General features: G+C 35.8%; 2 protein-coding genes across 3 annotated transcripts; one reads left to right on the forward strand and one right to left on the reverse strand.

Annotated features, from left to right (window-relative positions):
* The first annotated feature begins 4,541 nt into the window (after nt 1-4,541).
* Nucleotides 4,542-15,650, forward strand: LOC132186135 (1-phosphatidylinositol-3-phosphate 5-kinase FAB1B). 2 transcript variants are annotated; one of them, XM_059599959.1, is made up of 12 exons: nt 4,542-4,958; nt 5,048-6,367; nt 6,813-7,559; nt 8,330-8,483; nt 8,597-8,941; nt 9,159-10,061; nt 10,154-10,485; nt 10,917-11,040; nt 11,123-11,293; nt 12,038-13,537; nt 14,702-14,968; nt 15,134-15,650. In XM_059599959.1, the coding sequence occupies exons 2-12, from the start codon at nt 5,754-5,756 to the stop codon at nt 15,458-15,460; spliced, it is 5,484 nt and encodes a 1,827-aa protein (XP_059455942.1). In that variant the 5' UTR covers nt 4,542-4,958; nt 5,048-5,753; the 3' UTR covers nt 15,461-15,650. The 2 variants fall into 2 exon arrangements, with proteins under 2 accessions (XP_059455942.1, XP_059455943.1); XM_059599960.1 differs by having other exon boundaries at nt 6,816-7,559.
* A 666-nt stretch (nt 15,651-16,316) lies between these two features.
* LOC132188505 (uncharacterized) lies at nt 16,317-17,373 on the reverse strand. The gene is made up of 3 exons (XM_059602981.1): nt 17,106-17,373; nt 16,723-16,847; nt 16,317-16,625 (listed from the first exon to the last, which is right to left on the reverse strand). The coding sequence occupies exons 1-3, from the start codon at nt 17,346-17,348 to the stop codon at nt 16,490-16,492; spliced, it is 504 nt and encodes a 167-aa protein (XP_059458964.1). The 5' UTR covers nt 17,349-17,373; the 3' UTR covers nt 16,317-16,489.
* Nucleotides 17,374-22,478: the final 5,105 nt, after the last annotated feature.

A 22,478-nucleotide genomic window follows, 5' to 3' on the forward strand; every position in this document is an offset into this window, starting at 1 on the left:
GGAAGTATTAGAGGAAAAGTATGGACTTAGGTCGGACACTCACATACAACTATTATTGGACAAATATAATAGTGCACGTATGAGTGAGGATGACTATGTGGACGACTTTGTGAATCAAATGGAACTTATTGCATAAGAACTTGCATTTGTCGGTCATCCAATATCCGACAAAATGCAAGTAACTACAATACTAAATGTTCTTCCTCTGTATTGGGAACATGTGATAACATCATTGACCTACAGTGGAAAAGACATATCCATAATTTCCTTACCAGTGTTGCTCGTATTAGAAGAAGAGAGAATGAAAAGAAGGAGAGAAGGACAATCCAACAACTTCATGATGGCTCAAATCAAAGCTCAGACTTCACGTGCTCCAGCATTTAAAGGCAAGCCTAAAAAGTTCAAGAAGAAATGGAAAGGTAAGCCGAAAGGTAAAAACAAAATCAAAGGAGTATGTTTCAAATGTGGTAAAGTGGGACATTTCAAGGTGAATTGTCCAAAGAACAACAGTGACAAGAAATATAAAGAAATAGTTATGACCATTACTGAACTAATGATGGTAGAACCGACTTCAAATTCTTGGTGGATCGACTCAATAGCAACTAAACATATCATAAAAGACCGAGAATTCTTTGTAGATTTCAAGGAGAAAACAGTCGGAGAACACAAAGTATACATGAGTAACAACACTTACAGTGATGTGCTAGGCGAAGGAAAATGTAAGATTTCTATTAAATGATCAGTCGTTGTTTTACATAACGTCCTATATGTGCCTAGTATCCAGATAAATCTAATATATGTTTCCGTATTAGATAACAAAGGATATGGTATTAAGTTTGAGTCTGGGAGGGTCTATACTAGATTTTTTTAAGGGTGCAAAAATAGATAGTATGTCCCATTTCACAGTATTCATATGTGTCTGAAAATAGTTCTTTCTTATGGCATTTAAAATTAGGTCACATCATCAAAAACAAAATGATAAGAATGAATAAGTAGATTACTACCTAAAATTAATTATGAAGATTTTAATACATGTGAATCATGTATTAAGGGAAAAATGATTAGTAAATCTTTTTCAAAACACTGGAAATCATCAGAGTTATTGGAAGTAATTCATTCTGACACATGTGGTCCTTTAAGAACTAAAACACATAGAGGAATGAAATACTTTATACCTTTACAGATGATTATTCAAGATATGGACATATTTACATTATCAAACATAAATCTAAAACAATTGAAAAATTTAAAGAATATAAATTAGAGATAAAAAAAAAAAAAAAAAAAAACAATTGGGAAGGTGCATTAAAAACTTGAATAATGATAGGGAGGTGAGTATGAAGCCATAAATTCCTTCTGCAAAGAAAGTGGAATAAGACATTTATATACAATGCCTTATAAGCCTCAACAAAATGGAATTGCAGAAAGAAGGAACATAACTTTAATGGATATGACAAGATCCATGATGGCATATGCTGAATTACCCAACCATTTTTGTGGTGAGGCTTTATCTACTGTTGCATCTCTTACACCATATGAATATTGGACAAGCTAAAAACTAGATTTTTACAACCTCAAAGTGTGGGGATGTAAGGCATCTGTACTTATTCCAAAACCTTTAAGGGATAAGTTAGGAAGTAAAACATGAGAATGCAGATTTATAGAAAATGGTAGTGGATATAGATTTTACCATCCAGATAAGGGATTAATAGAATGTAGGGATGCTGCTGCATTTCTAGAAAACACTAATCAGATTACTCCTATGGATGGAATTAGATACTTATAAGGTGAAGATCTTGAATGTCAAACACCACAAGACACTTTAACAGAAATAGAACATAATATATATCTGCAAAATAGTGGGAGCAAGACAAAATCCAATGATCCACCTCATTTGGGTATAAATAATCAGAACAGTGGGAGTAAAAGACAAAGACGACCACCAACCACGCTCAAGGATCATTATGTACTAAGCACATATGATATAAATTTACAAGAAGATCCTGCAAATTTTAAAGAAGCTGTAACTAGTCATGATGCTGAAAAATGGATTGAAGCTATGAATGAAGAGCTTGAATCAATCCAGAAAAATGATGTGTGAGAACTTACGGATTTGCCAAGTCAAAGAAAAGCAATTGGATGCAAGTGGGTTCTAAGGAAGAAATTCAAAGCTGATGGAAGTCTTGACAAGTACAAAGCTAGATTGGTGGCTAAAAGGTTTACTCAGCAACCCGATGTAGACTTTGTTGACACATACTCACCTGTAGCAAAATTCGCCTCAATGAAGATAATCATGTCTATTGTAGCTAAAATGGGTTTAGAATTACATCAGTTGGATGTTAAAACAACTTTTCTCAATTGAGAATTAAAAGAAGAAATTTACATGCTACAACCTGATGGATTCCACTTCAAAAGACATGAAGATGAAGTCTACAAGTTAAAAAGGTCGTTATATGGGCTTAAACAATCTTCGAGGCAATGGTATTTGAAGTTTCACCAAACAATACTAGAAATTGGTTTCGAGGTTAGTCCACTAGATCATTGCGTTTACATATATAATGAAAAATGATAAAATAACAATGTTATCATTATATGTAGATGATATATTGCTAACTGGTAATTGTTCAAATATGATAAATTAAACAAAATGCTTCTTGTCATCCAAATTTGAAATGAAAGATATGGGCTCTGCTACCTATGTCTTAAGAATAAGAATGTTTAGAAATAGAAATTCAAAGTTATTATATTTGGATCAAGAAAAATATCTGGAAAAGATACTTAAGAGGTTTAATATAGACAAATGTAAACCTTTAAGTACACCTGTTTTAAAAAGCCAACACTTAAGCAAAATAATGTGTCCTCAAAATGAGACAGAGATTCAAGAAATTGAATCTTTCCCCTATGCTCAAGCAGTGGGTAGTCTTATGTATGCAATGACAAGTACAATACCTGATATTTGTCATGCAATAAGAGTAGTAAGCAAATATGAATTTAATCGAGAGAAGACACATTAACAAGCAGTAAAACGTATATGATGTAAAAGAGACTGATAAGGTGTATTAAGGAAATACTTGATTAAAAATCAGTGCAGGTCAGCACATAGTTTTGTGTATGGCTGAAATCATCAATTATGGAATAGGTGTGATTCGCGTGAACTAATATTCCTAACTATAGAGAATTGATGTCATTCGTTTAGCTAAAAAGTGAAATGAGGTCACCCTAATATAGAATCGGTGAGGAAGTATATGGTAAAAGGTGCGGTTAGAGAAGATGACAAACTTGTATATACATTATAAAATGTCATAATCTAATGCCGATCTGTAATTTCTACAGATGAGAGTTGACATGTATAAAAATTATCATTGGTACCAAAGAGATAATGTTCAACTAGATTACATACCTGATATTATAGTGTAATCAAGTGGGAGACGATAAAATAGGAAGATTCCTACAACAAGATCACACGTAAATATTCCAACAATTTAGCAATATCATATTCTTTCATACCTCAGGATATTATATGACAGTATCATCATCATCATCATATTTATTAACTATAAGTGCTAAATGTGTAAATAATATCCCGCCACCTTTCATAATAATTCATGTTCTCAGCTTCTTTTTGGTAAGAATATTATCAAAATCGTTAGCCTTTTATATATATATATATATATATATATATATATATATTGTGTGTGATAATTTCGGACACACGACTTTATATTATAGTTTATATATTTAGTTATACTAACAAAAACAAAATACTATAATTAAGAACTATTAAATCCAGGAGTAACAAGTAATTACCTTATTTTATACATCAACTATGAGTTAGAAAAAGAGTTGGTGTACGTGATACTAAAACATGTTTAAAAAATAAAAAAGTATAATTAAAGATGATTTATATGTTTATCATGTACTTTTAAGAGGTTAAGACTATGGATTGAAAAAGAAAAAAAGAAAAATAATTAAGTGGTATAATTTTAAATTATGATGGAAACTCGAGTTTGCGTATCCTTGAAACCCGCATCATCTGTTGGGTTCAGTATCATTGTCATTGCACCACCAGCGCCGCTACGCGGTTTTGGTTTTTGGAAGAAACGTCTTCAACTTCATCACCCGGGTGCACAGCTGTGAAGTCAAACCCAACGCTCATGCCAGAATGTCAAATCTACCCCTACAAAATCTCTGTCCCCAGGACAATTCAGCCATTTTTTTTATAAAAAAAAAAAAATTATAAACGTGGAGGGTATTTTCGGACTTCAGTTAACACTGCAGAGGCTCAGAGGTTGCCAGTTGTTCGTAGCTAAACGACGTCGTCTCAAGGAAAAGAATTTTTTTTTGTTTTTTTGGGATTAGTTTTTTCTTTGTTTACTATAAGCGTCCGATACGTATCATGCAACCACGCTATAGGTGTCTCTATCTCGGCCGCAGGAATAAAATAAATAAAAAAATAAAATAAAAAACGATTAAAATCCAATGTCTCAAACAAATTCATTCATAATCGAGGGGGAAAAATAAAAAATAAAAAAAATTCTGAAAGCTCATTTACATGTTAGAAAAAGGGAAAAAAATGTTTTGTAAACATTATCCGATCAAGTGATTATTTGTGTTATTCAATGCATAAACTGGTAATTGCAAGAGAGTCAAGACAAGAAACGTCACTCATTTGCCATCAATCCCAAATTACTGGGGAATTCGTTTTTCTTTGTAGATGTTGAAGAGTGAATGATCAGGAAGATCGAAAATTGAAGCATTGAATTGAGTTTTGAATGGGCAGGGGAAATCGCTTTCTGGGTGGTGGGTTTTTTTCTCAGTTTCTCCAACTACCCTTCTTTCTCTGAGAGCTTTCGGCGAGTCACGTTTTTCTGTACACGTGGCGCAAATTCGGGTGGTGCCCCCTTTCATCTTCCACTCGGGGATGATCTGATTGCCATGTAATTTGAATGGTTTCAGAGGTAAGTTACTAATTTTGATCAGAATTATACATATCTTTGTTTCAAATTCTTGTTCTTTTAGTGGGAGACTGATTGGATTTTATCATTAGGAGGACAAGAAAACTGTTTGTTTGGGTTATTCGGTTTGTATTGGATATTGGGCTGGCCTTGGATTTGAGAACTAATGGGTAACGCGTGGGATTGATGGAAGTCAGGTGGGTTGAGTGGGGTCAATCCGGAGAAGCGTATTTGAATCTCTTATGCGTTGTGGTCGAGAACGTTTTGTCCGGTTTTCTTTAATGGAGTTTCTATCTCGTTGTTTTAATTTGAATTCAGGACCTGGTTAGTTGTTTTTGTTTTTCTGGACAAACTTAGGTGGTTAGTCGTTGGTTTATGAATTTAGGTGGAAGCAGTATCAGGATTTATGAGATTTTTTGTTCTGATCAGAAGCTGAATTGTGTGAGAAGTAGGGTTAGGCTTATGAATTCTGGTTAGATTATTACAAGGTGGCTGTGGTTAGACTAAGGGGGAGGGTTTTTTTTTGGTATCGAGAATATGAGTTCGAGAACCAAGAGCTGCCTTAATGCCTTCAGAGATTGCTTATAGATGTTCACGATTGAATTTTGGTCTTCAAAGGCTTTTCTTACTGGGGCAGAGAGAAGAACTATACAAACTTTTGTGCAGAATAGTTTGGGTTAGGTTTTTGATTCTTCAGTTTGGGTTAACTTGTTAGAATTACTGTCATTCTAGGATATGTTTTGTTAACTGTGGCAAATGAGCATGTCATAATGAACAAGGCAGTAGGATTGTTTGTCGATGGATGCTCCGGACAAGACGTTTTCTGAGCTAGTTGGCAAGGTGAAATCGTGGATCCCTCGGCGATCTGAGCCAGCAAATGTGTCGAGGGATTTTTGGATGCCTGATCAGAGCTGTAGGGTATGCTACGAATGTGATTCTCAGTTCACGATATTTAACCGTAGACACCATTGTCGACTTTGTGGCCGAGTTTTCTGTGCTAGGTGTACGGAAAATTCAATTCCTGCCCCATCTGGTGACTTAAGGACTGCCAGGGAAGAGTGGGAGAAGATTCGGGTATGTAACTATTGTTTCAAGCAATGGGAGCATGGCAGAGATACTCTTCGTAATGGGATCCAGGCTGCCAACCAGGATCTTAGTACTTCGCCATCAGCAACAAGTTTGGCCAGCACTAAATCTAGTGGCACTGCAAACAGTAATAGCATTACACTTGGCTCAATGCAATACTCAGTTGATCCTTATCAGCAAGTTCAATGCAGTTCAGGCCTCAGCCCACGTCAATCGTCTTTGATGGAAGCAAGCACAGATAGGCAGGGTGAATTAGCTTCAGGTAGGAGCGAAGAACTTGTTTCAGATGTAGGGAATCCAAACCAATATGGATTCTCAATGAACAGGTTTGATCGTCTCTCCTGCTATTACTTTTTCTTGTATTCACACTAGGAGAATGTACATGTGTAAAGCCTTTTTTAACACACTCACATTTCAGATCTTCCTTTTTCTTTCTTTCTATTTTCTATTTATTTATTTATTTATTTTTATCAATATATGCATACAATATGTATAATAAGAGAACAATTAATACAGTGTTAATGTATTTTAGCTAGGGAAACTGATAGCGTGTATTCTGTTCCACTGAGTGGGATGGGAGTCTTAACATATAACAGCACTTGTATTTCTTAGGGAGAGCAGTTGATCAGTTTATTATAATTTTCAATGTCATCTTGTAAAGCTGGTTCGCTATTAAACTTGAAATGTATTCAGTCAGTGCTACATGGAAAAAGAAAAGTAGATTTTTCCGTATTATAGCCCGTTACAGATTGTGTGCTATTTCTGTGGCAGTAGGAGTGATGATGACGATGATGAGTACGGTGTATATCGGTCAGATTCTGAAACAAGGCACTTTCCTCAAGTCAATGATTATTACGGTCAAGTTGACTTTGATGAGCTAAGCAATGATGATGGATCACATAAGATCCATCCTGATAGAGAAAACAACGGAGCAAAGAGTTTAAGCAGCTCTCCATTACATCACAGCTTTGATTCACAGGGTTTGGAAGGAATCCCACTGCTAGGGAAAAAAGATGAACATGATATTGGTGATGAGTGTGAATCACATTCCTCTATATATGCTGCACAGGATGTTGACACAGAACCTGTGGATTTTGAGAACAATGGACTTCTCTGGCTGCCACCTGAGCCAGAAGATGAAGAAGATGACAAGGAAGCAGGTCTGTTTGATGACGATGATGATGATGGTGATGCTGCAGGAGAGTGGAGCTATTTACGGACCTCGAGCAGTTTTGGGAGTGGGGAGTCTCGCACTAGGGATAGGTCAAGTGAGGAGCACAAGAAGGCTATGAAGAATGTGGTTGATGGGCATTTTAGGGCTCTGGTAGCTCAGCTACTGCAGGTTGAGAACCTTTCCATAGATGATGAAGATGACAAAGAGAGTTGGTTGGAGATTATAACATATCTATCCTGGGAGGCTGCTACGCTTTTAAAGCCAGATATGAGCAAAGGTGGAGGGATGGACCCAGGTGGATACGTAAAAGTAAAATGCATAGCCTCTGGACGTCGTAGTGAGAGGTAAAATATTCAGTAATTTCTATGACTATATATGCATTATAGATTGTGTTTCTCTTTTCACATTCTTGCACATAAACTCACAAATTTAGATTTCTCCATTAGTCAATTATTGGTCAGATAGTCTGTTTCATGGTGCTGAACAATCCTTATATATATATATATATATAAGTAATTTTTTTTTGTTCCCAAGGGGGAAGGGAGAATAGGAGATTCGAATTATTGACCTCCATTTTATGAGGTGTGGTACTGAATAATCTTGTTTGAGTCGTGGACCTACATGCCTAACATTCACTTTAGGGTATAGGTGCATGGATTTGGAATGAATGTGGGTGGTTAAACTGGGGCTGCTAGAGACTAAGTTTCTGATCTAATCATATATGGTAAACCAACCAACTAATAACTTATGAGAGAAGCAAGAGTAACAAAGCATACTAGCAACAATATAAAGTACACAATATATAAATAACGAGAGAAGCAATTGGATGGTGTTTCCATTAAACCTACATTTATGAATAACAAGAAAGAGATATCTCACTAATCATTGTGGAAACATAATGAAAATAAAATTCATTGTAGCACCCAATCAAATCTAAAGCATATTTTATATTAGCACCGCTAATCCTGTCCTGGATTTTTATGTCTACCCGGTCATATATCCATTCACTAAATTATTTTATGTTTTAGCTTTTAATGAACTAGAGACTTTCATATATCATTCTTTTCGCCGCCTCTTAAGTTTCTTCTTTCTAATTAAGTTGCTTTTGTCTTAGTGTGGTGGTCAAAGGAGTTGTTTGTAAGAAAAATGTGGCTCACCGGCGAATGACTTCAAAAATAGAGAGACCTCGCATATTGATACTAGGGGGGGCTCTTGAGTACCAGCGGGTTTCTAACCTCTTGTCAAGTTTTGATACTCTGCTGCAGCAGGTTTTTACTGTTTCCCCTATTCTGTATCAATTTGCCACTCACTACTTTCTAGTGCTTGATTTTTTATTTATTTTTTGGTTTCCTCTTCATATGTGTTTTGCATCCATATCTAGGAAATGGACCATCTAAAGATGGCAGTTGCAAAGATAGATGCCCACCACCCTGATGTTCTTTTGGTAGAGAAATCTGTTTCTCGACATGCACAGGAGTATCTTCTTGCAAAAGACATATCACTTGTTCTCAACATCAAGAAGCCACTTTTGGAGCGCATTGCCCGTTGCACAGGTGCTCAAATGGTGCCTTCAATTGATCATCTTTCATCACAGAAGTTGGGCTACTGTGATGCATTTCATGTGGAGAAGGTTCTAGAAGATCATGGATCTGCGGGACAGGGTGGGAAGAAATTGGTGAAGACACTGATGTATTTTGAAGGGTGCCCGAAGCCACTGGGTTGTACTGTAAGTCCTCAAACTTAATTTAGAAAGGCACAGTCTAACATGGATTATTGATGGCATAGTTATATGCATCCACATGGATGATGGTCCCAACTGCATATATTTTTGCAAGTTGTGTATCATGTTGCTGTTGGGCAATTTCGTAGATCTTATTTAGTGTACGGATTATTTGATAGACCTGCTACAAAGTATTCATATAGTTCTGTTGCCTCTGTGTCAGATTTTACTCAGAGGTGCTAATGGGGATGAGTTGAAGAAAGTGAAGCATGTGGTTCAGTATGGAATTTTTGCAGCGTATCACTTGGCTTTGGAGACTTCTTTTCTTGCTGATGAAGGAGCCTCTCTGCCAGAAATCCCGTTGAATTCTCCAATAGCTGTTGCACTTCCAGATAAATCATCGAGCATTGAGAGATCCATCTCAACGGTACCTGGTTTCTGTGTTTCTGATGGAAAGTCACAGGGACCTCAACAGATTGGTGAACCACGGAGATCGAACAGTGCCCCTACCTCAGATGCCCCATCAATTAGCAATGCACAAACTTGTTTACCCAATGGATCTATTACTCGATCCACTGAATCCACTTCAGATCTGATAAACTATTCAGCTTTTACCTCCTTTGCTCCTTCAGGATATGGTTCTCCAGATTCTTACCTCAACAGACTTTCTCCTTATCATACCTTTGATGACAAAATTAAAATGGGTTTCAAAGAATCCCAAGTGGCGGAAACTTCTGCAGCAAACAACAGCTCAGCTGTCACTGATAATCATCTCGCTGTTAATGGTTTTGCATTTTCATTGGGACAGGATGTTATAGCAAAAGATTTCTACAATGGTCACATTGCAATGGCTGCAAATCAGCTTGGCAGTTCAGAGATATCATCCCTGCAAGAAGATAATAAAAACCATCCAGAAGAGCAAGGACCTTTGAAAGAAGATCATGTGCCTTTAAAAGAAGAGTTTCCTCCATCACCTTCTGATCACCAGAGCATTTTGGTATCATTATCATCCCGGTGCATATGGAAGGGGACTGTTTGTGAGAGGTCCCATCTCTTTCGAATCAAATATTATGGCAGCTTTGACAAACCTCTTGGAAGGTTTTTACGGGACCATTTGTTTGATCAGGTGAATATTCTCTTTCTGACATCTGCATATATCTCTCCTTATACAAAACCTTGCAATATATTTTAAACTGAGGTAGCTATATTGTTTGTCAGAGTTACCAATGTCGTTCTTGTGGTATGCCATCAGAAGCCCATGTTCACTGCTATACTCATAGACAGGGTACCCTCACCATATCTGTTAAGAGGCTAGGAGAAATTCTCTTACCAGGTGAAAGGGAAGGAAAGATCTGGATGTGGCACAGATGCCTACGGTGTCCAAGGACCCATGGTTTTCCTCCAGCAACTCGGAGAGTAGTGATGTCTGATGCTGCCTGGGGTTTATCTTTTGGGAAATTTTTGGAGCTCAGCTTTTCAAACCATGCAGCTGCAAGCAGGGTGGCAAGTTGTGGCCATTCTTTACATAGAGATTGTCTTCGTTTCTATGGGTATTTCCTTTATATCTCATCCATATATATATATATATATATATATATATATATATATATATTATATGGTCAGAACATTATGAGTAGTTGTATCTCTATCAAAGATTACAGTAGACATGGCATTTATGCAGGGTCTTCATCAAGACAATTATTATATGCCACATTTCTAGAACTAAGATTCAGTTGGTTGGATCGAAAGTGACCCTCTTGGCTTTATTTGAACAATTTGAATGATGTCAGCCACCCTCTTCTGGATGGTCATATGTATTTGTTGAATCTTAAGAAAAATGAGAAAAGTTTGATTGCAGTATTGTGCCCACTTAAGGAGGTATACTACCAATTGAGAGCTGATATAAGGGTGGACATATATAATTAGAAGTCCATGTTTTCTCTCTCTCTCTCTCTCTCTTCTCACTTTTTTACATGTGCAGATTTGGGAAAATGGTTGCTTGCTTTCGATATGCATCGATTGATGTTCATTCTGTCTACCTTCCACCACCCAAGCTAGACTTTAACTATGAAAATCAGGACTGGATACGAAAGGAAACAGATGAGGTGCTGTGATCACAGGTTTCGGTCTTTGAAGATTACATTTGAATTATATCACTCCATATAATTGAGTTCTGTGTCATGACAGGTGGTTGACCGTGCGGAGCTTCTGTTTTCTGAAGTACTTAATGCTCTTTGCCAAATAGAAAAGAAAAGATCTGGTACGGGATCGCTTCATAGTGGCATGAAAACCCCTGGAAGCAAGCGCAGAATTGCAGAACTAGAAGGAATGTTACAAAAGGAGAAGGCAGAATTCGAGGTGAGGCCCTTTTTATTTATGTCAAATATTCCGGCCTTATAAGTGAATTTCATGTCCTGGAAGCTGTATGCCAGTGCATATATATAGACAATATGAAATCAATGGACATGTATGCAGATAAATCAGGGACTCGATGGAAATGGTTAATCAAACTATTTTTTCTTGATTTTGTGTTTAGAATTTTATATATATATATATATATATACAGATAGATTTACATACATATATACATATATGAGGAATACTACATTTACTCTCATTTCTTTACACTATTTTTTTACACCCATAGGTGGTTTTTAAAATCACCATTTGATCAAAATCCAATAAAGATCCATCTCATATCCAATGTGGTTTTAAAAGCAACCTATGGGTGTAGAAAAATTGTGTAAATAAGTGGGAGTAAGTGTAACATTATTTATACATACACATACATGTGTCTGTGTGTGTTTGCTTGTGCACCATCTTTTTGTAAACCTTTTTATTTACCTATTTTCTGTAACGGGAGCTATGCAAACATCTTTTGATTCACAGGAAGTGGCTTTTTTTTTGTAGTTGGTTCCTTTATGTTGTCACATCAATATAATCCTGGTCTTGAATTGAAATTTGCAAAATTTAGTAAATATACATGAAATTTTTATAAGAAAAAGTAAATCAAGTATTGATAATGCCTATATTTGAAGAACACTGTTTATTTGCTACTTTTTAATATCTGGATTCTAACTTTTATGGTTGATGTTGCCTTAGGAATCACTCCAAAAAACCTTGAACACAGAAACCAAAAAGGGGCCACCTGTTATTGACATTCTTGAGATCAATCGACTGCGGAGGCAGTTACTTTTTCAGTCTTATATGTGGGACTATCGCCTGATTTATGCCGTCAGTTTAGATAAGAGCAACCTTCAGGATGGTTTAAGCATCTCAAGTTCAGAACATGTGGAGAAACCCCTTGTTAGTAGTGATAAGCTCACGGAAGTGAATGTGGCCAACATGCCAGAGAAAGGCTTTTCTAGCTGTGACTCTCTTCCTGTGGAAGCAAAGCTTAACAAAGGCCCTGAGCAGAGAGGAGGATATAGTAGTGACACTAACCTGTCTGATGCAGTTCATCAAGAAAAAGACATGGGTCAAGATCAATCTGACCCTTTAAAGCCAGAACATGTTCATAGGACCCTCTCTGATGGGCAGTTCCCTATCATGGCAAATTTGTCAGATACCCTTGATGCTGCATGGATAGGTGAAAATCACACCGGAGTTGGAATACCAAAGGATAGTACCAGTACACTTCCTGATTTGGCTATGGCAGAAGCTTCAACCACCCCTGCAGTGGTGGATGGATTGAATTTAGAGAATCAACCAGAAGAGCAAAATGACACCAAGGTTGCCCTTGCTCTTTCACCTGTACTGTCCACCAAGAACCCAGATAGCATTGAAGACTCTGTAAGCTGGTTAGGAATGCCTTTCTTGAACTTCTACCGTTCGTTCAACAAGAATTTTTTAGCTAGCGCTCAGAAGCTTGATACACTGAGTGAGTATAATCCAATCTACACTTCATCCTTTCGGCAGTTGGAACTCCAAGGTGGGGCTAGGCTGCTTCTTCCTGTCGGTGTTAATGATACTGTCATTCCAGTATATGATGATGAACCAACAAGTGTTATATCTTATGCTTTAGTGTCACCAGAATATCATATTCAACTGGCTGATGAGGGTGAAAGGACAAAAGATGGTGCCGATTTAGTGGCTTCCTTTCCTCTTTCTGATTCAATGAATTCCCAATCGCTCTTTTCTGTTGATGACATAGTCTCTGAGTATCATAGAAGTCTTGGGTCTTCAGATGAAAGCATTTTATCCATGTCTGGATCTCGTAGCTCCCTGGCTTTAGACCCACTCTCATATACAAAGGCATTGCATGCCAGAGTTTCTTTTGGAGATGACGGCCCACTTGGTAAGGTGAAATATTCTGTGACTTGTTACTTCGCAAAGCGTTTTGAAGCCTTAAGGAAGATTTGTTGTCCTTCTGAGATTGATTTCATAAGGTCTCTTAGTCGCTGTAAAAAGTGGGGTGCTCAGGGTGGCAAGAGCAATGTCTTCTTTGCAAAAACCTTGGATGAGAGATTTATCATTAAACAAGTCACCAAGACAGAGTTGGAATCGTTTATAAAGTTTGCTCCTGGATATTTCAAGTACCTATCTGAATCAATTGACTCAGGAAGTCCAACATGCCTGGCAAAGATTCTGGGAATCTATCAGGTACTTAAATGAGTATTGCAAATGCAGTCAGGCTAATTCATCATACTTGTTTGTTAACCTGGTAACTTTCCCAGTCATGAATCAAAAAGCTGGTAACCTTAACTCTGATTATTATTTTAACTAAGAATTGGCTTCTTTAGTATATAGGTACGCAAGTTTACTTGATGAGTATGGGTAATGCTAGGGCAACTGAAACAAAAGAATTTGGGAACCTGCTTTGTTATGCTTATAAATTTGAATGGCCTCTTTCCTTTATGTTGGGTAATGTATAATTATTGCCTAGAAAGGGGCCATCTACGCAGTCACTTATTGCTTGGAAAGGGGCGATCAAAGATGCCCAGAAAAACAAAAGGGGCCATCAAAGAATGTCAGAGCCTTAATTATAACAGATAGAAGAATCATTTAGGAGTTCATGAAATCCCATCATTTTGGATGTTTTATTATGAAGGCTACCATTCTTCAATTTCCCCATTCACAGAGATGGGTTTGACATTAGATGCTATGGATATTAATTATGGTTCATTCAAATTCTGTTTGACAACCAAACAGGATTGAGCTAATTTTTGAAATCTCATTCACGTTTGTTTGTTTGCCTTCTTTTTTTTTTTTTTTTTTTTTAAGGAATAAAAAAAGAAAAGAAAAGAAAAGAAAAAAATCTGTGAATCAAGTGTATTACGGAGAACAAATGCTTTATAAAAAGCCTAAATAGGTTGAGTGGAGGCCTATCAGTTGGCTGTGCCCTCTTTTTTTTTTTTTTTTTTTTCTTTCTTATATACTTCAAATGACTTCAAATGACAACTGTTACCTTCACTCTTTATTGGTTAATGGTCTCAATATCTTGTATTGTAATTGAGCTATCAACACCGAAACAAGCTTGAAATAAGTGGCTGATATTTGGAGCTACCATTAAAGTGTCTGTTTTTTCACTTCTTTTTTTCCTTATCATAATGGTTTCATAATTGGTCAATAAATTTCAGTAGGCTTTCACTAGTTGCTAATGATTTTATGAAAATAGCTTTCTTTCCCTAAAGGATCTTTGCATTTGCCATGTTTGAAGCTATATAATGATATATTTTACTAAACACAAGAGGCATTCCATATGTTGCTAACATTAGATACATTAGATCCTCTGTGGCTTACTCTTTGTTGGCTTTATTCTGGAAGGTAACTTCTAAGCATGTTAAAGGAGGGAAAGAATCAAAGATGGATGTTCTAGTGATGGAGAATCTTCTGTTTGGAAGGAATGTAACACGGCTTTATGATCTTAAAGGATCTTCTCGATCTCGGTATAATCCTGATTCCAGTGGCAGCAACAAAGTTCTGTTGGATCAGAACTTGATTGAAGCAATGCCAACTGCCCCTATTTTTGTTGGAAACAAAGCAAAGCGATTGTTGGAAAGAGCTGTTTGGAATGATACCTCGTTTCTGGCAGTAAGTTGTTAATCTCTCTGTGTAATTTCATTTCCAAGAGTTGAGCAGCATAGATTCCTTATCCGTGTAAAAATAAAAAATGAAAGATATTGTACAGGTTCCAGAGTCTTCCATTAGATTCTGTTCTAATTCATTTTAATTTGTCATAATCCTGTGCTGATGCAGTCAATTGATGTAATGGATTACTCACTACTGGTTGGGGTGGATGAAGAGAAGCATGAGTTAGTTCTTGGGATCATTGATTTCATGAGGCAATATACATGGGACAAGCATCTCGAAACATGGGTAAAGGCTTCAGGCATCCTTGGTGGGTCAAAGAACTCTTCTCCAACTGTAATTTCCCCCAAGCAATACAAGAAAAGGTTCAGGAAAGCAATGACTACGTATTTTCTGATGGTCCCAGATCAATGGTCGCCACCATCTATTATTCCAAGCAAATCCCAGTCTGACTTATGTGAAGAGAACACACAAGGTGGGACCTCCGTTGGATGATACTGTGAGTCTTTGTGCTTGTATATTTAAACATGTAATTTGGAATTCCTCCTCCCACATGGTCCTTTTTCCTCTTTAATATGTTTTCCCTTTCCATAGTCAATTCTTTTGGATAGCAGTTTCATTTGTATTTTTTCAACGACAGAAATTCATAATTATTTGTTAGAAGATGCAGAAAAAGGCTCTTGAAGCCGTGGAGATTTCTGTCAGGGGTATAATATTAGATCACCACTACACGAAATCTTTGTACAAAATACTTGTTCATGTTAGCTTTTAAATGTGTATACATGTTTTATTCTTAAAATTTTTGACTCTCTCTCTCTCTCTCTCTCTTGTGGTGTGTATGTGGTTTTGTTTGTTTTCTCCCTAAAACACTACTGGATTTATTCACACCCACCTGGTAAGGGTATCCCAAACATTATGATTTAGTTAAAATAGAGCGTTTGATTTCATTTATGCCACTGAAAAAAATGGGTTTTCTTTCATCTTTATACGACATGATATAATCACATACTCCAAGATCACTGTTAACACTTCAAACGTTACCCCAGATTTTATTTACATTATTATCATTTCAGAGGATTTCCATGAATCTGTCAGCTAGCATTCAAACGGCTATTACATGCTGAGATTCATGATTCATAGAAGGTTACAGCCCTGGTTTGTGCTCTATGAATCTTAACTGACCAAAGTTTCATCATTAAATGATTCATATATCTCAAGTGTTCGACCTTTTGGTATATACATGACTGTATAATATATTTCTTGAGTTTGGGGACTTGTCATTGTTTCTCTGTTATTTCTCTCAGAGAATGAAAACATGGAACACTTGAAGGAGAAAGAAAAAGCAAAGGGATAAATAAAGCACTCTCTGTAAAATTGTTGTAAAACAATGCACTTCAAAAATAAAACAGGTGCATTTATGCCTTCTATTCACATTCTATGATTACTGTATCTGTCTGCCTTAAACAAAATACAACACATAGAGGTGGAGATATCTATAGAATTGACAAAAGTTGGGGCCACTGATCAGCAGAACGAGTTGAAGCCATTGCAGTTGGAGTCCTTGTGCACAGCAACACTTTCGTCAGCGTGGTTCAACCCACTGCCTTTTACAATCTGAAGCCTACTTTGTTGAAGAAGAAGATCGAAGATCTCCACATCTCTGACGCCAGAAAAACCCAATAATTAGATTTAAGGTTTCAATAAAATGAATTTATTATATTATATTATTATGCTACTTTTGTGTTGGGATTATCTACCTTGGATGACAAGCTGTTATTGGAATCTGCTGTTGAAGACGAGGGCCTTCATCGTATCCTTCGCAAATTATCTCCCCACTTTCATCGCTATAGCAGATAATACCATTAGACCGATCCTCAAAAACCTGCAAAAACCCACATCAATAAACAATGTTGAATCATCTTTTCACTTTCTTTTTGTTTTTTTTTTTCTCCCAACAGAAAAGAAAAAGTATATGACTGAAAAGTTGATCCAACTGGGTCTTGTTCTTTTCGAAAATTATGGTTTTCTCAATTGGAAGATGGGGAAAGAAAGGGGATGTATGCGCAGGAATAACCAAGAAACAAAAAAAGAAAAAAGAAAAAAAAGAAAAAGAAAAAGGAAAAAAAGGAAGGATATTGACCTTGTTTTTGATGGAACATTTGATCTGGAGTCTTGTTGTTTTCTTGACTGGAACTTGACTGACTTTAAGCACCGGAGATTTGCTGACAGGCTTTTTGATTAGACCCGATTTCAGAAATGGGATGTGAGTGGAAGAAGAACATGTTACAGCCATTGATATTGTTCTACAAGAAGAGGAAGAAGAAGTTCGTCCGTTCTTGGTGGGGCTATGCTTATATTTGTGATAGAATAAGGGTTTGATCATGTCATGGTTGAGTGTTGCAAGTTTTTTTTTTTTTTTGGAATATTTTTTGTAATCTTAAATTCTATTAGTTGAAGCATATATAAAAATCAATTATTGATGGGTTACGTCTTATCATGGTGTATTATTAGATTTAAGTATGGCATCTGGGGCCCATTTTGCTTATCTTCTACCTGTTGTTGCCGGTGAATCCTAGGCCATATTGTTGGTGGATCTATTCAGAATTTCACAAGAAACTATACAAAAAAGTTATATTATATGCTTGTGTTTTAAGTCTTCACCTATTTTTCTCCCGAGTCCTAAGGAACAATATATATATATATGCTTGTGTATATATATATATCAGCAGAGGGGGCAGACTTATAAATTGCAACAGCAATTTGCTAAGGGATAAGGAAGGTTTGGAATATCTCTGATAAGAATCACATTCCCCACCAGAATATCTTTGACTTGTTACATAGGAATAATTATCACATTTTTCATTTCATATGTCTATTGAGCTCCAGTGATACATATATATGTGTGATAACTTAATGTATAGATGATCGGTTAATTGTCAACTACATGAACCTATTTGTTTAATTATCCATCAATCAGTTTCAGGACTTTATTGAATATAAATTACAATCTCTCTCTCTCATAATTTTGTTAACAAGAGTGTTATAACCGGACTAGAGAGTTGGGAGTGCCTCACCGTTTCCAATTTGCAGAGCTGCTTCTCTTCAAAATTTTTAAGCCCATAATTTTCAGCTCATTAAGAATTGGAAATTCTTTCGGTTAATGCTAAAAATTAACAATGGTTACGCACACCTAATCCTCAATGACTACGAGAAATAATAATCTATGAATAACTGTCATGTTACAATGCTGTATAAATTTGTCAACAACTAAGTTCATCATTCAAATGACATAAGCATCGTGTGTATTTTTACTCACAAAGTCTTTAGACTTATTCTTGTATTCTTTTTCTTTCCATTATGAAAATCTATGCTATCATAGCTAGTCTAGTAGATGGTGGATTTGGAGAACCAATTAGTGGTGGCAAAAGACTTGATTCACCTGGTGTGGCTCAAATTCATGTGGGATGCTGGAGGAACTACCTGTGAAGAGTTAATCGAGATTGTGATTATGTTATCTATAGTTAAGCTTAGGCGTTGATGTTATTTCAGAACAATCACTAGTAGTTTGTATTATTATTTTGATGACCGGCCTCTGACCGATACATTTGGAGATCCAGTTATGTTATGTTCATTTATGTTTACTCTAGTTATTTGTGATTATGGTTTAAATTATTGATATTTATGTCCCTTAGTTAAAAATCTTCGGTTGTAATATCTCTTAGGAGATGATGAGATCCCTGAGTCTTGTTCAGAGAGGAATAAGGATGGGAGGTGAACCATGAAATCAATTACTAGTTAATTGATTTTCATGGGGTGTTACAAGTTTGATAGAACGTTCGCTGGCTAGATAGAACTTCTATTTTTGAAGTCTTAGGACTAGGGCTCATTGTAGCTAGGACGTAGGACTAATGTTAGGCCTTTTCACAGATTTGGAGAGTGTGGGATGTTGAGTGCCAAATATTGCATATTTGAGCCCCCTTAATTTAGATTTATTAAGCCTTTAGCTTTATTATTGTCTGATGTTTTGCTAGGTTGTTGATTGAGCATGATTTATCATAACTGTGGTTTGCATGTCATTGGTTTGTTTAACGTATTGAACACAGTATGTCATTAGAAATCTGAGTCCTTTGACTCATTTGATTGGATTAGAGAGACTTCACATGTTTGAGTTTATCATCACAAGAACACTAGCATAGAGTCTGTGAGGTACGAGATTTGACTTGATTAGGTTGTATCTTGCAATTTGTAGAATGAACTGTTGATGAAACCTTGGTTTTTTTTTTTTTTTTTTTTTTTAAAAAAAAAATTAAGTTTGAGTTTCTCATTGAGTAATTAGATCTCTTGCCTCACTAAGCATCGAGCGTTCGCGTAAAAAGATGAGAAATTCAAATTAAATGGTTGTGTGGCTAGTTTGGCTTTGCAGCCTTTTTGACTTGAGTAATTAAGCTCTTAGGGATGTTTTTACATCTAGTGCCCTAAAATCATCTGGTTTGGGAGTCACTGACCCAACACTCCCTACATAGGTCAATTAGAAAGCTTAATGGAGTCGAACATTGCATAGCCTACACTTCATTCTTATGAAGGTTAAGGATCCGATGGATAAGTTGGTCAGATTATATGTTCAGAATATAGTTTGTTTGCATGGAGTGCCATCGGCGATTGTTTCGAATAGAGATTCTCACTTCACTTCAAGGTTTTGGCAAAGTCTGCAGAAGGAGATGGGGACAAAGCTAAAGTTTAGTACCGCGTTCCATTCGCAGACAGATGGGCAGTCGGAGCAGACTAACCAGATTTTGGAAGACATGGCAACGACACCCTTTGATCCTCTGATGTCTGTTTGTAGTCAAAATATTGAACTACCCGGTACAACCAAACTGTGGGATCATCTCCCGAATAACGAGGAAAATCCAACTTAGCAAAACCACCCAACCCCTTGGATCCATTCGAATGTTCGGACGAATTTTCCTTGGCTATTTGAAATGACCCCTTGTCCTTTGTTGCAGACGACTCACCCCTCTCGAGAGACTTGGAGAATAATTCTCTAAGCTCAAGAAAATTGAACTGTGACTCCGCACTCATCTTTTGCATTCCTTCTTTCAACTCTTGCATTTCCAACACCAATTTCTCGAGACGATCCTTGGTGGTAGCCATGCTTTGATACCAATTGATAGGAACTCACAATAAATTGAATAGAAATATGTAGATAATTGATAGATAATGAACTCTACTTAAGGGTTGAAGACAAACCACAAAGACACAAGTCAAATTACAAATTCAATACCCCAACCAATCTCTGGACTCTTGGTTTATACTAGGCTTACAACCCACTACTCACAACAGATTTAGTAACCACCCATAATACACACTAGCCCATAACACATAACTACCCACTAACATAACATAACAACTGAATACTAACTACCCATGTAGCACTAACATAAACAAGGATAATAACTACCCACTAAGCTACTACACCCCACTTCCTTGATGCATGCCCTTTTAGGAATTACTCCATGATTTTCACTATCATTTGATAGGTCTCGGTTAGATTCGATAAGATAAATTGAGAATCTCCACTTTGGGTGGGAGTAACTATAATACAAATTTCAACTTTGGGCCGAAGGAATACTAGAATACAAACACTTTCTTCTCTACTCTTCCTATTATAATGACACAAATATATATAAACTTACTACAACAACGGTTACTATTTTTACTAAAGATAACTATTTACTTAACTAAAGATAATTACTCACAATTTAAGTAAACTACCTACTACTCTATATTAACAAATATTGATATTAAATGATAAAGTTAACAATTGAAGTTAAGAACTATCATCCATGTTTTAACCCATGATAATAAGGTGGATGTCAAGTCTTATGATACCTATCATTGGGAAGGTAAATTCCTACATAAACCCATTTTTGGATGCTTCAAATTCTCTCCGTTTTCGGATAGATTTTGATTTAAAAATAATAATAATAATAATAATAATAATAAAAAAGAAAAATAAACTTTTGTTTTAGTCACTTTGCACGTGAAGAGTTTAGATGCATTAAAAATCTTTCTTCATCATGTGATCTCTCCCTAGCTTCTTGGGCTATTAGACTCCCTCCTAGGTCAGATAGACAGGCAGAATCCAACGATCATTTCTCCTGTGCTATATTGCTTTCTCCTTTTCAGAAAAACCTTTCATCCTTGTTAAAATATATGTTTTTCCTACTAGGGTATATATATATAAGATTGATTTTAAAATATTATTTTTTATTTAGGTTAGGATGCAGTCAAATCTTATAGGTTTAATTATTATATTTGTATTATCTCACTTATGATAATTTTTGTGACTTTTGTACTGTAAAAACCAAATCAACACCTGCAAAATTTTGTATTGTAAACAAGAAAGTCAAAAAAGTAAGATGTAGCTCTTAGGACAATTAGATACCGTCTACCACTGAATCACTTTAAAAGAAATTTATGTCTTTTTATTATTACTAGTAAATTTTAACACTTTAATATCTTCATATATCTTGTATTTGACTAAGAGCTTGTATAAGATTGCATTAGAAAATAGAACTTTTCTTAACAATATGTTTTGTTTTTTTATAAAACAAAAAGTCAAATAAGTACTTTTTGAAGATTTTATCTAACAAGTCAATTTTTTTTATATACTAAAAGTATTTTTTAAACTCCTAAATGCAATCTAAAACAATCTTGAAGCAAGTAATTTTTGCATTATGTGGTCCGAGTGATGATAAGGAGAACACGGGCGTGCATTATGCCCGTGTTTTTTAATATTTTTTAATATTAAAATAATATATTTTAATATTTTAATTATATATATTAAAAAACACGCGCATGCATCACGCCTGTGTTCTCTCTATCATCGCTCATGTGGTCATGCCCGTATTTTTTAATGGTTTAATTATAAAAAATATATATATTAAAAAATATTAAAAAACAGCACGCCCGTGTTCTCTCTATCATCACTCATGTGTTTATGCCCGTATTTTTTAATATTTTAATTATATATATGTATTAAAAAAATATTAAAAAAAAACATGGGCGTGCATCACGCCCGTGTTCTCTATCATCACTCATGTGGTCCATATGTTAGAACACTCACATCTTGCTTGTTGAGCCATGTAGCAAAAATGTCCACACATCCGACAGCCATGGTGGTTAAGAGTTTGCTAATTAAGGTACAAAATTTGCTGAGCATCGTAACTCAATAATTCATCCCTAATAATAATTTCAACCAAAAAAAAAAAAAAATCTAATCTTGTTCTTTCTCTTTCTTTTTTTTTTAGGAATAGAAAAAAGTAAAAAAATAAATAATAAATAATATATATTTTTTAAAAAAACTAAAAGTTAATAACTAAAAATGCTGAATCAAAAGTAGAAAAAAAGACGTTCATTTAGCTAAACTTTATCCCCAATGCTCTAATAGCTTATTGGGCTGGGCCTACGGCATTAGAGTTTCTCCCTATGTGAGATAGACAAGCGGAATCCA

This window comes from Corylus avellana, chromosome ca7, assembly GCF_901000735.1.
Source record: "Corylus avellana chromosome ca7, CavTom2PMs-1.0".
NCBI classification, from domain to species: domain Eukaryota; kingdom Viridiplantae; phylum Streptophyta; class Magnoliopsida; order Fagales; family Betulaceae; genus Corylus; species Corylus avellana.